The sequence below is a fragment of the Bos indicus x Bos taurus genome, chromosome 13, assembly GCF_003369695.1.
Source record: "Bos indicus x Bos taurus breed Angus x Brahman F1 hybrid chromosome 13, Bos_hybrid_MaternalHap_v2.0, whole genome shotgun sequence".
Taxonomy (NCBI): domain Eukaryota; kingdom Metazoa; phylum Chordata; class Mammalia; order Artiodactyla; family Bovidae; genus Bos; species Bos indicus x Bos taurus.
Genome location: NC_040088.1, coordinates 62,045,052 through 62,058,268, shown reverse-complemented (window position 1 = coordinate 62,058,268; position 13,217 = coordinate 62,045,052). Strand labels below are relative to the sequence as shown.

General features: G+C 45.1%; 1 protein-coding gene and 1 long non-coding RNA gene across 4 annotated transcripts in view; one reads left to right on the top strand and one right to left on the bottom strand.

Moving 5' to 3' along the window:
• Positions 1-6,457: 6,457 nt before the first annotated feature.
• On the bottom strand, positions 6,458-8,797 carry LOC113903608. 2 transcript variants are annotated; one of them, XR_003514204.1, is made up of 3 exons: positions 7,036-8,797; positions 6,768-6,926; positions 6,458-6,494 (listed from the first exon to the last, which is right to left on the bottom strand). It is a non-coding gene; the product is annotated as an uncharacterized LOC113903608 (long non-coding RNA). The 2 variants fall into 2 exon arrangements; XR_003514205.1 differs by lacking the exon at positions 6,458-6,494 and having other exon boundaries at positions 6,501-6,926; positions 7,036-7,104; positions 7,417-8,797.
• An 818-nt stretch (positions 8,798-9,615) lies between these two features.
• PLXDC2 (plexin domain containing 2) overlaps positions 9,616-13,217 on the top strand; it is a 418,172-nt gene continuing 414,570 nt past the window's right edge. The window contains exon 1 of one of the 2 annotated variants that reach the window (XM_027560001.1): positions 9,616-10,576. In XM_027560001.1, the coding sequence (XP_027415802.1) occupies positions 10,465-10,576 (112 nt within the window). In that variant the 5' untranslated portion in view covers positions 9,616-10,464. The remainder of the gene's footprint in view (positions 10,577-13,217) is intronic. The other variant, XM_027560002.1, reaches the window with a different exon arrangement.

The following is a 13,217-nucleotide window of genomic DNA, read 5'->3' as shown; positions in this document are numbered from 1 at the left end:
GAAGGAAAGTTATGACCAACCTAGATAGCATATTCAAAAGCAGAGACATTACTTTGCCAACAAAGGTTCGTCTAGTCAAGGCTAAGGTTTTTCCTGTGGTCATGTATGGATGTGTCTGAGTACCAAAGAATTGATGCTTTTGACCTGTGGTGTTGGAGAAGACTCTTGAGAGTCCCTTGGACTGTAAGGAGATCCAACCAGTCCATTCTGAAGGAGATCAGCCCTGGGATTTCTTTGGAAGGAATGATGCTAAAGCTGAAACTCCAGTACTTCGGCCACCTCATGCGAAGAGTTGACTTATTGGAAAAGACTCTGATGCTGGGAAGGATTGGGGGCAAGAGGAGAAGGGGACGACAGAGGATGAGATGGCTGGATGGCATCACTGACTCAATGGATGTGAGTCTGAGTGAACTCCGGGAGTTGGTGATGGACAGGGAGGCCTGGCGTGCTGCGATTCATGGGGTCACAAAGAGTCGGACATGACTGAGCAACTGATCTGATCTGAAGTAAGTGTTAGTCGCTCAGTCGTGTCCGACTCTTTGCAACCCCAAGGACTGCAGCCCACCAGGCTCCTCTGTCCATGAGATTTTTTTCCATGTAAGGATACTGGAGTGGGTTGCTATTTCCTTCTCCAGGGGATCTTCCCAACCCAGGGATCGAACCCGGGTCTCCTGAACTGCAGGGAGATTCTTTACAGACTGAGCTACAAGGGAAGGGAAATATAAATCAAAACCATAATGGGATACTACTTCATACCAACCAAGATGGCCATATAAGTATTTTTTTTAATGGGAAATAACAAGTGTCAGTGAAGAGGACAAGAATTTGGGACCCTCAGACATTGCTGAGAATTTTAAAAGATGTAGCCACTATGGAAGACAGTTGGTCATTTCCTCACAAAGTTAAAAAGACTCAGTGTATCATCCATGTATCCACATATATTGTAAGTGATGTCACAGCATCATTAGTCATAATAGCAACAAAGTGGGAACTATTCAAATGTCCATCAGGTGAGTATATATAATGTAGTATATCCACTCAATGGAATATTATTTGGCAATGAAAAGGAGTACGGTATTGATACATGCAATAGCATGGATGAACTTTGAAAACACAGTAAACGAAAGAAGTCAGGCCCAGAATCACATATTGTCTGATTTTGTTCATGTGAGGGATAAAGAACAGGCAAATCCATAGAGTCAGAAAGTAGATTAGTGGTTGCCAGATGCTGGGCCAGGGGAGGACAATGGGAAGTAACTATTAGTATGAGGTTTTGGGAGTGATTCATATGGTTCTGGAAGTAGAAAATCCACTGTACACTTTAAACGAATGAGTCTAGAGCTATATATGCCAATTAAATTTTACATCAATAAAAAACTCAAATGATGAAGATGCAAAGGAGGAAATTTAGAGAAAAGGAAAACAAGATTAATGCAAGGTGAGAAAAGGAAGTGCAGGAGAAGCCTTCAAGGCTGAATATTGGTCACATGGTGGTTTGTGTGCAGAGCACTTCAGCAGTGAACACAAGGCCCACGATCTGTGCTAGGAGTGAGAGTCTCCACCCGGGGTTTGCAGAAGCACAACTTCGGCTGGGTCCCACACTTAGAAAACATATTTCTTGAGGTTCACACATATTTTGATCAGTTCAGAAAAGCCTGGGTTGACAATGTCCACAACAAATCCGCATTTTCAGAACTTTTCTGAGTGTTTCCTATTAGGCATTATGCAGCATATTCCTTAACATATTTCATTTATTAATTCACTAAGTGCTTGCTGAGTACTTGCCCATTTTCCTTTTTAGCAAAATGCAGGAGTTGAATTTATCTTTGCAAATAACCGAGGAATAAGGTCTATGTTGCTAGTACTCATTGTTGCTACATGAAAAGAAATGTCAGGTAATGCCCTCACCCTTTTTAGGGGTTGCTGGGTAGCACCCTGCAGGCCTATAAGCCTTGCAGTGACCCAGCCCCAAAGATGAAAAAAGAATCTGAAAATGGCACCAGAGTTAATGACACTGGATAGGGGATCTTATATGTCTGAAATAAAGACTCCTGGAGCAACACCTCACTGTGTATGGCAGACAGGACATGGCAGCCATATTCACTACTCAGTAGAGAAGGCAGCTACCATTTATAGGGGGAATTGACATCAGGTTGGTTCATCAGTTACCAGGGAAACCAGCAGCCTGGGAATGTCCTTTATAGCCCCTCAGTTTAAAGAACATCACAAGGGCAAGTGTTTCTCTTTAATAAACTAGCAGGTGGAGCCATTCTGGCCTAAGGATGAAAACAATCACTAGCTCGGACAGGAAACAAACAAGTTCATATAAGTAGGGTACACTTGGAGCAGGGACTGGTCGACCAGGGGATGTACAGGCAACAGGAGAACAGCCATCTTGAGTGGCTTGACCATACATCACACCCCTACACACCCTGCACCACCCTTACAATCTTGGTCCACCCCTCTTCTGCAATATACCTAGCTTAAGTATGAAGAGGCATACTGCAACCAGATACTACACATAGAATACAGAGTCTAAGAAGTGGGCAAACTTTGGAGACAGGTTCTTATCGGGTCAATTTTTTATGGACGTCCACAGGAGGACAACAACGACATCTGGCCAGAGACCACACAATCAAATTCATTTGGCAGTGAGTGAGGCCACTGCTGTTGCCCAGCCCACAAACAGACTCCCTCTACTTAGGCAAGGGGCGAAATATAAGATATTTAATAGGTACAGTACAGGGAAGATCATGACCATTAGGCAGAACACAAGCCATAAACAGCATTCTGAGATCATATCATTCCTACCTGTAGTTTTCGCCCTGGCCTGTCATACCCACAGCCAATGTCAAATAGACTGGAGAGATAGAATAACAGGCCACAGGTTAATATAATGGTACTTTTCTCATTTGGGGGGCCAGATTACTTACCTTAGTAGTCTTCAGTGAGTCCAGGGAAAAGACAGATGAAAACTGCAAGGACCTTTCTAATTCTATTCCACATATAGCTTAGCAAACCCAAACTATTGAGGATTTACCTGCTAGTCCCAAGGTTACTTTTTTATGTTCCTCGGGGGTATAGACCGATGGTGAGGGCAAAAGCAAGTTACTGTCCTGACCTATAACTGGCAGTCATCTTTTGGTGTCAACAGTTGAATTCTGAAGGTGTTGACTAGTAGCCTCTCGCTTAATGTGAGGTAGGCTCTGAGACGATTGCTCTTGGAATGTTCAGTTTTATAGTTCCTAGGGCTTGAGTTAGCCTCCTGGCCCACAAGTTGAGAGAGCAGGATAAAACGCAGAGAGCAGGAGAAAACGCCAGCATATGTCATTTTCATAGACCTATGTCTGAACTTTGTGGCAGGTGAATTGAGTTCCTTGGTCACTGTGTCCGTGGGGTCCTGTATGTTGCGCACAGCTCTTCTATACCCTGAATAGGGGGTTTTTGCATTACTTGATGACTCACGTAGGCATTCTGTAATTCCTTCCACCTGTTGTAACGCATTGCATACTGCATGTAGCTGTCGTTCCTTCCTACTGTATTGTTGCTTTGCCGCTTTCCATAGCTGTGACGAGAAAGGGTACACTCATTTTGCCATTGTCACAGCCCCTAGCCAAACCCAGGTGACTGCCCATGTCTAACTCACAAGTCTATTCCTGAGTTAGTATCCTTAAAGCTTGTGCCTGTAAGTTTAGGGGCAGTGGTCAGGGGTGTGCTTGCATTTTGTGAATAATCTATGACCCTGTTCTATCTGTATTCACCAGTCATCCCTGTGTAGTCAAGATAAACCACCAGCACAAGACTTCTACTCTTAAACTTCAAAGACTCTGAGATTAACAGGATATTATCAACATAATGGAAGAGAAAGATCTCTCTCATGGTAGATAGCTGCCAGAGAGTCCCCCATGCTGGGTGGATGGCCACCTTGGGACTAACCCCACAATCTTCCATTCCCTGTTATATTTTCCTGACATCTTTGTACTCAAGGGATTTTCCCTGGCGTCCCAACTAGCTCACCAGCTGCTGAGTCACACTGGGCAAGTCCACAAGCCTTGTAGTTCACCAGCCTGGATACTGAAGAAAGAGCCTCAAAACAGTGACAGAGACATCAATAATACTGGATAAGGGAGCTCACCTGTCTGAAATAAAGGGTCATGCTGTGACACCCGACAAGGTACGACAGGCAAGCGACATGGAAGCCATATTTACTACTATTTATAGTAGTAAAGTAGGGGCTATTTATAGGGGGAATTGCCCTTATATTTACTGTCAGTTACCATGGAAACCAGCAGCCTGCGCCTGCCCCTTACAGCCCCTGAGGTTAATGAGCATCAGGAGGGCAAATGTTTTCTTATAATAAATTAGCAGGTGGAGTCTTTCTGACCTAAAGATTAGAACAATCACTAGCTGGGGCAGGGGGCAGGCACTTTTGCCTGAGTGGGGTGTAGGTGAAGCAGGGACTGGTTTAGCAGAGGCTGTACAGAGAGGAAGAGAACAGCTATCTTGAGTGGCCTGATAATATATGGGTGTGCTGCTGCTGCTGCAGCTAAGTCACTTCAGTCCTGTCCAACTCTGTGCGACCCCATAGGCGGCAGCTCACCAGGCTCCCCCGTTCCTGGGATTCTCCAGGCAGGAACACTAGAGTGGGTTGCCATTTCCTTCTCCAATGCATGAAAGTGAAAAGTGAAAGGGAAGTCACTCAGTCGTGTCGGACTGAGCCATGGGATTTTCTAAGCAAGAGTACTGGAGTGGGGTGCCATTGCCTTCTCCGATGGATGTACTAGTCCATTTTAATAATTTGTTTTCTACTATTTTGAACTGCACATTTTTGTACTTTGCAATTTACTGGTCAAAAAACTTTAACTTATTAAGATTCAGAAGACAGTACAAACATGTATGCCATTTTAATGCAGTATGTTATTTCATTATGAGTGAGCCAAATATAATTATATTTTAATTTCATCTAAACAGTAAATGTACTATTGACATGAGGATAAAAGCCATTAAGTACTCTTGCATACTTAATGTCCCTAAAAAAAAAAGAGTGCTATTAGCTGTCATATAATTTTTTAAATGCGTATTTCATTCAAAACACTCTGTTCCTAAAAATTTTACTTAAGATTATAAAACAGCAAAAAGCTGAAATATCCAGAAATAGTATAATGAATTCTCAGTTGATTCTGAGAGCAGAAGTCAAAGAAGGTGAATAAAAAACAAGGAACTACCCTATTGACCCAACAATCCTACTACTGGGCATATACCCTGAGGAAACCATAACTGAAAAAGACACATGTACCCAATATTCACTGCAGCACTATTTACAATAGCTAGGACATGTAAGCAACTTAGATGTCTATTCACAGATGAATGGATTAAAAAGTTGTGGTACAATGGACTATTGTACAATGGAATATTCATATATGTATATTTTATGTATACAATGGAATATTGCTAAGTCACTTCATTCATGTCAGTGACTGCTGCCATAGACAGCAGCCCACCAGGCTCTCCCATCCCTGGGATTCTCCAGGCAAGAACACTGGAGTGGTTTGTCATTTCCTTCTCCAATGCATGAAAGTGAAAAGTGAAAGTGAAGTCGCTCAGTCATGTCCGACTCTTAGCGACCCCATGGACTGCAGCCCACCAGGCTCCTCCATCCATGGGATTTTCCAGGCAAGAGTACTGGAGTGGGGTGCCACTGCCTTCTCTGACAGTGGAATATTACTCAGCCATAAAAAGGAACGTATTTGAGTCAGCTCTAATGAGGTGGAGGAACCTAGAGCCTATTATACAGAGTGAAGTAAGTCAGAAAGAGAAAAACAAATATTGTGTATTAACATAAATATATGGAATTTAGAAAGATGGAACTGAAGAACCTATTTGTAGGGAAGCAATGGAGATACAGACAGAAAATAGACTTGCAGACATGGTGGGGATGGAGAGGGTGGGGGAAGGAGAGGCTTGGATGAATTGAGAAAAAAAATCAGCCAAGATGAAGAAAGGACTCTTGTAATTGTATGCTAAAGATAAAAAGATTAGCTTTATCAAATGGTAAGGGAGAGGAAATGCCTTAGACCTGGAGGAAAAGGTCGTAATATTAGATTAGGACTAAATAAAAGGAATCCACTAATAGTAATTTCCCTTTTGTTGTTGTCGTTCAGTCACTCAGTCATGTCTGAATCTCTGTGACCCCATGGACTGCAGCATGCCAGGCTTCCCTGTCCTTCACCATCTCAGAGTTTGCTCAAATTCATGTCTGTTGAGTCGATGATGCCATCCAACCATCTCATCCTCTGTTGTTCCTTTCTTCTCCTGCCTTCCATCTTTCCCAGCATCAGGGTCTTTTACAATGAGTAGGCTCTTTGCATCAGGTAGCCAAAGAATTGGGGCTTCAGCTTCAGCATCAGCCCTTCCGATGAATATTCAGGGTTGATTTCCTTTAGGATGGACTGGTTTGATCTCCTTGCTGTCCATGAAATAACAATAATAATGTCCTGAAATAACAAAAAATAGGTTACAATAAATAGTGAGTACCCCACAGCCTGTATTACATCTCAATTCTTTTCTAAGTGAGCATGATGGTTTCTTGAGTATCCTGTTAGCCAAGTTTCAGTTTAGGAGAGATGACAAATTTGGAGGTGGGATGAGATGGGTAATTGTAATTACCTTCAGGTAGATAGTATTGCACTTGAAATGTGCAGAAATGGCTCTGAAGGTCAGTATAAATAAGGGGCTGTGAACAGGCCTGAAATCTGTATAGACATTACCTCAGGTGCTAATGAACGCCCAAAGTTCTCTGTTGGCCAGAGTGATTCTCACACACAGTTTTAAGATCTTAAAAGGAGGGTGTTCAGTGAATTTCAGATCTTTTGTCATGGACAAGGAACTCAAGTACTGCTCCATGAAGACTGTTGATTCATTTGTTCCTTGAAAGGTTAGTTAAAATTAAGCCAGTGAGTAAAAAACAAACAAACAAAAAAAATCCCAGCAATTCAGTTCTTATAACTACAGTAAATAGAAACAAACCCCACTCACTGTAACTCTTCTCTTTCTAGTGAGATGGAAGATGAAACTTTTTCCTTCGAGACATCTTAATTTGTTTCCCTGAAAGTGAAATAGATTATTCTGTGGTGAAATATGTATGGCAGACTTAGATCATTTAGGCCACAAAGTATACTACCTTTAATTAGCAGGATTTTATATGAGTAATGAACTTTCCATTTCACCCTGAACATACCATCCTACATATATCTTAGTTATTTGTCACCTGCTATAATGTAAAGGAAAAATAATTTTTAACAAATAATCATTGGTTGACATTTAAGGCAATGTACCAAAGCCTAACTTTATTATGATGGTGCACTTCTTTCTTAGTTCTGAGCACTAAATCATCATGCATGATTGAATTTTGCTTACCTGCATCTTCTCCCATACTTAAGTATTTTCTGTGTGGGCTGCTCTTCAGAATAAGATGTACTTGTTCATAAGATATGAGTAAAATGAAACAGCACCAGTGAGATAGACAAAACACACAGAAGCCTCTCCAGAGTCACTCTGAATTACCACTTGGCTCCCTTTCAATTTTTGGCATCAGATTTCCTCTTAGGGTATATAGCTTCCATCAGGAGGCCAAAGCATTGCTGACAACAAACAAAAATAAGCACTGCTAATTTGCACATATAATAATAAAGGAAAAATAGAAAATGATATCCAGGAGAGGCAGGGACTTGTTTCTTCTTTGAAAAGCAGGAAATACCCATTTTTCTACTGTGAAAGGGGATGGGGAAACACTCCAGACTAAGGAAGAGATGCTCTTGAAATGGCTCCTGCTGGGTCCCCATGATTTTGTGTATAAATGGGACATGGAGCTGCACTGAACGTTTTATTTCTTCAGGGATTCATGAAGTAGTGAGGTCACCAGGGATACAGAGAAAAAAAAAATCAATGTTAATTAAATGACAATCAGAATTTGATAGGAAGATTACTTTTTTCAACTTAATGTTAAATAGATAAGTATCTCAGGTACTCAGCTTTGGGTGTAAGGTTACCCAGAACTTAAAAACGCTTGCCTGGGCAGAAGTAAAAGAACCAGGTTGTGTAAATAAGGTGAAGAGGGACAATCAACTGGTTGGAAGAAAACTCAGGAGAGAGCAAAGAGCATTAAAAAGTGTGTGTGCTTAACATTTGCAAAATAGATAGCAAGTTGAGTATGGGGTTGAGGACAACAGGGTACACTTTTTGTTTCTCTTCTGCTCACCAGCCAAGTAACCATCAGAGAGGCATTCTTTGGGCATCAAATTGGAAGAGTAGTTTAATTATCTGGCTCCACTTCCAGTGGGTATTGAGACAAAATTAAGGTGGTTATGGATGGCACCCATCAATTTTTCAGAGCACGGAAAAGACTAACAGGACCGTTTGCACTTAGAACATTAAAGCGACTTCTCCATTTGATTTATAACGCCTTGTCTCCTCTTCCTTCCCTTTCTTCTCTTTAAGAAGCATAAAGTCATGTACTTCGTGCTAGGCACTGTTCTCAACTCTTTAATTATTCCGTATTAACGCATTTAGTCCAATGCAACCACCTTATAAGGGTATAACTACAATTCTCCCCATTTGATGGATGGGGAACTGAGACACTTAAGAAAAACAAAGCCATTTAGCTAATCAGTAGGGGAGGTGGAATCCTAACCCAGTCTGGTTCTAGAATTTTAACCGACGTGCTGCTTCCCTTTTTTTTTTTTTGTAAATCTTTACCCCCATTAAAATAAAGTTAACTATTCAAAACAAGACTATTGAGAGGTCTGGAAAGGGTTAACGCTGAAGCACTTCCGCGAGCTGAAAAAACAAAAACAAACGAGCCAGCGAAAGCCAGTTAAAGCCCCCGTAGGAAATTCTGTGGGCCTCCTGTTTCTTTAAACTCTCGCTTTCGCTCCCGCTGACACTTTATAACAAAGCCGCCACTGCGGGTCCGAGCCGCCGCGCGCTCCCTTCCTCCACCGGCCCCGCGGGTCTGGGGTCCGAAAGGGCTTCGCTGGGTCAGTAACCGAACTGGCTTGGGTTTGCTTTCTCCGCACCCCCAATCTCCGCAGCACACGCCCTCCCAGGAATGGCGAGCTGTAATTAACCCTTTAGCGCCCAGGAAGACCCCGTCAGCGGCGAGTGGCCCCCGGGTCGGCTGCTGGGCCGCAGAAGCCCCGCAGACGGGCGTGAGGGCCGCCCAGGGCCAGGTGGGTGCGGGCGCTGCTGGCCCGCCGCCGGTGGGGGCGAGCAGAGTGCGGGGATGGCGCCCGAGCGGCGCCGAGGTGCCGTCCGGCACTCCCCTCCTCGTTCGCCTTTCTCGCCTCCTCTCCCGGAGCTCCTGGCCGCCGAGCTGCCAGGGGCACGCCGGGCTGGAGTTGCCCTCTTACTCCCCCTTGCTTTCCTCCCGGGGTTTAATCTCTCGGCGACTCCTCTGCCAGCCCCGAGGAAAGTGCAGCCATTGGACAGGTCGGTGCTAGCTGCCGGTTTCGGGGAGGAAGGTGGGAGACGCCGGGAGGAGCGAGGGGGAGGGAAGGAGGAGGCGGGAGGAGGGTGCAGCGGCGGATCTGGCAAATTGCGAGCCGCCTTCCCTCCCCAAAGTGTGGAGCTGGAGCGCGGGGGAGCGCGGCGGCGGCGGCGGCGGCGCCTCCTCCGCCACCAAACTCCGGGGCTCGGGTCCACCTCCTCCTTCGCCAGGAGGAACCCTATCCCAATAGGTTTCAGCCTGACTTTTTCCTCCCCGTTTCTTCCCCCCTCCCCACCCCCCTTTCCCAATACATTTTTCTGCCTTCGGACCTCAGACTGCTGCAGCCTGAGCCTGCCCAGGGGCTTCTCATCCCTCCGGCTGCGGGCGAGGACGCGCGCCCTGCGTAGGGCGAAGAAAAGAAGAAAAACTTGTCGGAGGGCTTTCGCCAGCCCGCTGTTAACCCCCTTCCCGCAAACCTAAGCCTCCTTAGAGGGGGCCATCCCAAGACTGGGGAAAGTTCCTTCTGAGCCCTCTTGGATTTGGAGGAGGCACCCGCGCTGGCTGTGGAATTAGATCTGTTTTGAACCCAGTGGAGCGCATCGCTGGGGCTCGGAAGTCACCGTCTGCGGGCACTGGGGTGGCGCTGCCTGTGCGGAACAGAGAGTTTGCCAGCCCCAGTTGCAAGTGGCCTCTCGTCTCCGCAGTTGTTGTTCTGTGTCTGGGGTGAGGACTGCGAGTGTTGTGGGAAGTTCTGAAGGGAGACCTGGAGGTCCGGAGAGGACTGCGCTCTGCTCGCACCCGCTTCTTCCTCGTCCCGGCTCCTGGGTGTGCAATCCCAGAGAAATTTACAAAAGCCTCTGCGTCCCTCCGAGACCGGTCCGCAGCATTCAGCCCCGTTGTCCCCATTCCCAACGGGAACCCCGGAGCAGCACAGGGCGCCAGGGAAGGACTGGCGGGGAGCGGGAGATCGCGGCGGCAGCATGGCGAGGTTCCGGAGGGCCGACCTGGCTGCTGCAGGAGTTGTGTTACTTTGCCACTTTTTAATGGACCGGCTTCAGTTCGCTGAAGGAAAGCCTGGAAATCAAGTCAATGGTAAGATGCACTTTCGCTTGTTGCTTTCCTACCCAGTCGAAGACCTCTCTGGTACCCAGTTCTCCACCCACCTCCACTCCATCTATCTGCCCTTGGTAAAGTTACTGCAATTGCATTTCAAGTAAACTTGGGACTCTCAGATGAGCAGAAGGTTGGCTGGATGAGTAGGGTGGTAGGGACTGAGGGTTTTTCTTAAGGATTTACCACTTGCTTCACCTGAGCGGTAAGCAGGGGATGGTACTGTCTTCCCCCGAGGCGTCCTGAGAGGGCTCGGTGTTAGAAGAAACCTTCCCGCGGGTACCTCCCCAGGAGCTGGCATCCTGCTCCGTGTCTTCCCGGGCTCCTCCTCTTCCCCTCCTCCTTGCCTCCTGCCGAGATAAACTAAGGGGGTGCATTGTGGCGGATGTGGTGGCAGCCGGGGATTGCAGCGCTCCCCTCTGCTGGAGAAAATTCCCTGTGGCCGCACCTTCCTCCCGCAGGAGGTCCCAACCTCTGGCTCGCTCTTGCTGTCTGGGGCTGAGCTGGCGCTGGAAGTGGGGCGGGGTGGGTGCGGCGGAACACCGGGGAGGGGAGGAGGTGGTAGAGGTCGGGTGGACGCGCCTCTGGAGACCAACCACCCGCCCCATTGTCCTCCGCCGGCCGGCTTCGCGGACAGGCCTGAACGTGCAGGGGTTCCTGCGAGTGGCCTGGCACTGCCCCCGCGCGGAGCCCGGGAGCCCCGCACAGCCCAGAGGAGGCGCCCCTTGCTCGGGCGGCTGCGCCAGCCAGGTGCGCGTCCAGCCCAGGACCGCGCCCCCGGGGTCGAGCGCTGAGCCTGCGATGCAGCCCTGGGCCGGGGCCCGCCGGCTTCTCCCGGCCAGGTTATGCGGAGCGGAAGGTCCAGCTGCCTTCCGGGACCCTGTCCACCGTGAACCGAATATCTGCTCCCCATTTCGCCCCGCCCCCCCCCCCCCCCCGAAGAAATGCACAGACTTTGAGAGGAGGTGAATGAGGGAAAAACACTTGAGAAATAAACGCTAGCTGGTTAGGATAATCAAGATTTTGTTTTAATTCCGAGGAGGGGAAATAAGTGATTCCTCGGAAAGTATTCTGGCGTCCACAAATGTCAAACTTGCAAGTCTCAGAGGGAGGGCTAGGGAGAGCACCTGGGGATTCCAGGTGAGGTGAATCTAGAAGGAAATCCTTAAATGAAATTTTACCAACCTGAGACAGCCCGAAACACTGTGTCTGCTCCTTCTGAAAATATTACAGAGAAAACGGATTCTGACTGTGCTCCAGTTTATCATCAGAGGGGTGTGTGTTGGGGATGGGAGTGGGCAATAAGATACCACTTTTAAAGCTGTGAATAAAACGCAAATTTCCTGGATGTCGGTTTGTTGTGCATAGAAGAACATAGGTTGTTCCTGACAAGGTGTTATTTATATCAGTACATCATACCTTCTGTTTATTTCTCTGATACATTTCATTGGTAAAAAAAAATAATAAAACTGTTACTCGTCTGGGATGCAGCACATTTATTTTAAAAAGGGCAACAGTAATTTTCATGGGCATATTCATGAAATAAATAAATGCTTAAAGAAAGCAATTTATTATATCCCAAAGGAGATTAGAGAGGTGTGTGTGCCAGAATGCATTCTAAATTGTTTATTTGAAAACTTCTTTGGCACTCAAAGTAAATAACGCATTTACAGTAAAAAAAAAAAAAAAAAAGTCAACAAATGTTTATTTTTTCCTGAACCTTTTTCATTAATAATATGTTACTAAGGAAAGAACAATATATATATATATATATATATGTTTACTAAGTTCTCAAATTGAGGGTAAAATCCACTCCACTCTAAAATTGGTCATATAATTAAAAGCTTTTGCTTTGGGGATTATAAAATACATATATTGCTCAACATAAATCTGCAGGTGTTGTAAACCAATATTTCTGATGGAAAACTACTCTAGAAGCCCATATATTTATAGGCTTAAGTAAAAAGGAATAGTTTAAATTTCTTGGCAGTTTTTTTTTAAAGATATATTACAAAGTGAAGTAGCTTCTTTCCAAGATATCAATCTCCATTACTTTCATGAAATCATCTTGGAATTAAATAGTTAGCATACTGTAAAATATAAAGTATAGGAATGAAATGGAAGAGAAAAAATAGTTTCCTTTGTAAAACAGACTAGCTAGAAGTTCAAAACGTGAAATTTTTAAAAAGTCCAACAGTCTTGGAATTTGGCATGTAGCAATCAGGATTTTTATTACAGACATTTTGACACAGGGGGGAGAAACCTGATTTCATAACAGAAACATTTTTATTATGCATTACTTTAGAAATGCTGCAGTTGACTTTGTTGCCACCAGAGGGCAAAGAAACTGCTAATTTCCTTCCCATTCTTTCCCAAACCTTGGATTACTGATCCTCAATATTTTCTTTTTCCTATATGCAGTATTTGTTGATATTTCAACTTGACATTTAAAAATGAATGGTGACTTAAAATAATGAGAGTTTATTTTATTTCCAATTTTCATTGAAGTTAAATATTCATTTAACATTTATATAGTACTTCCTACATGTAGACTTATACTTTGAATACATTCTTGTGGCATAATAAGTAGTGGAAAACCCCAAATGCTCTCTTCTTCATCACT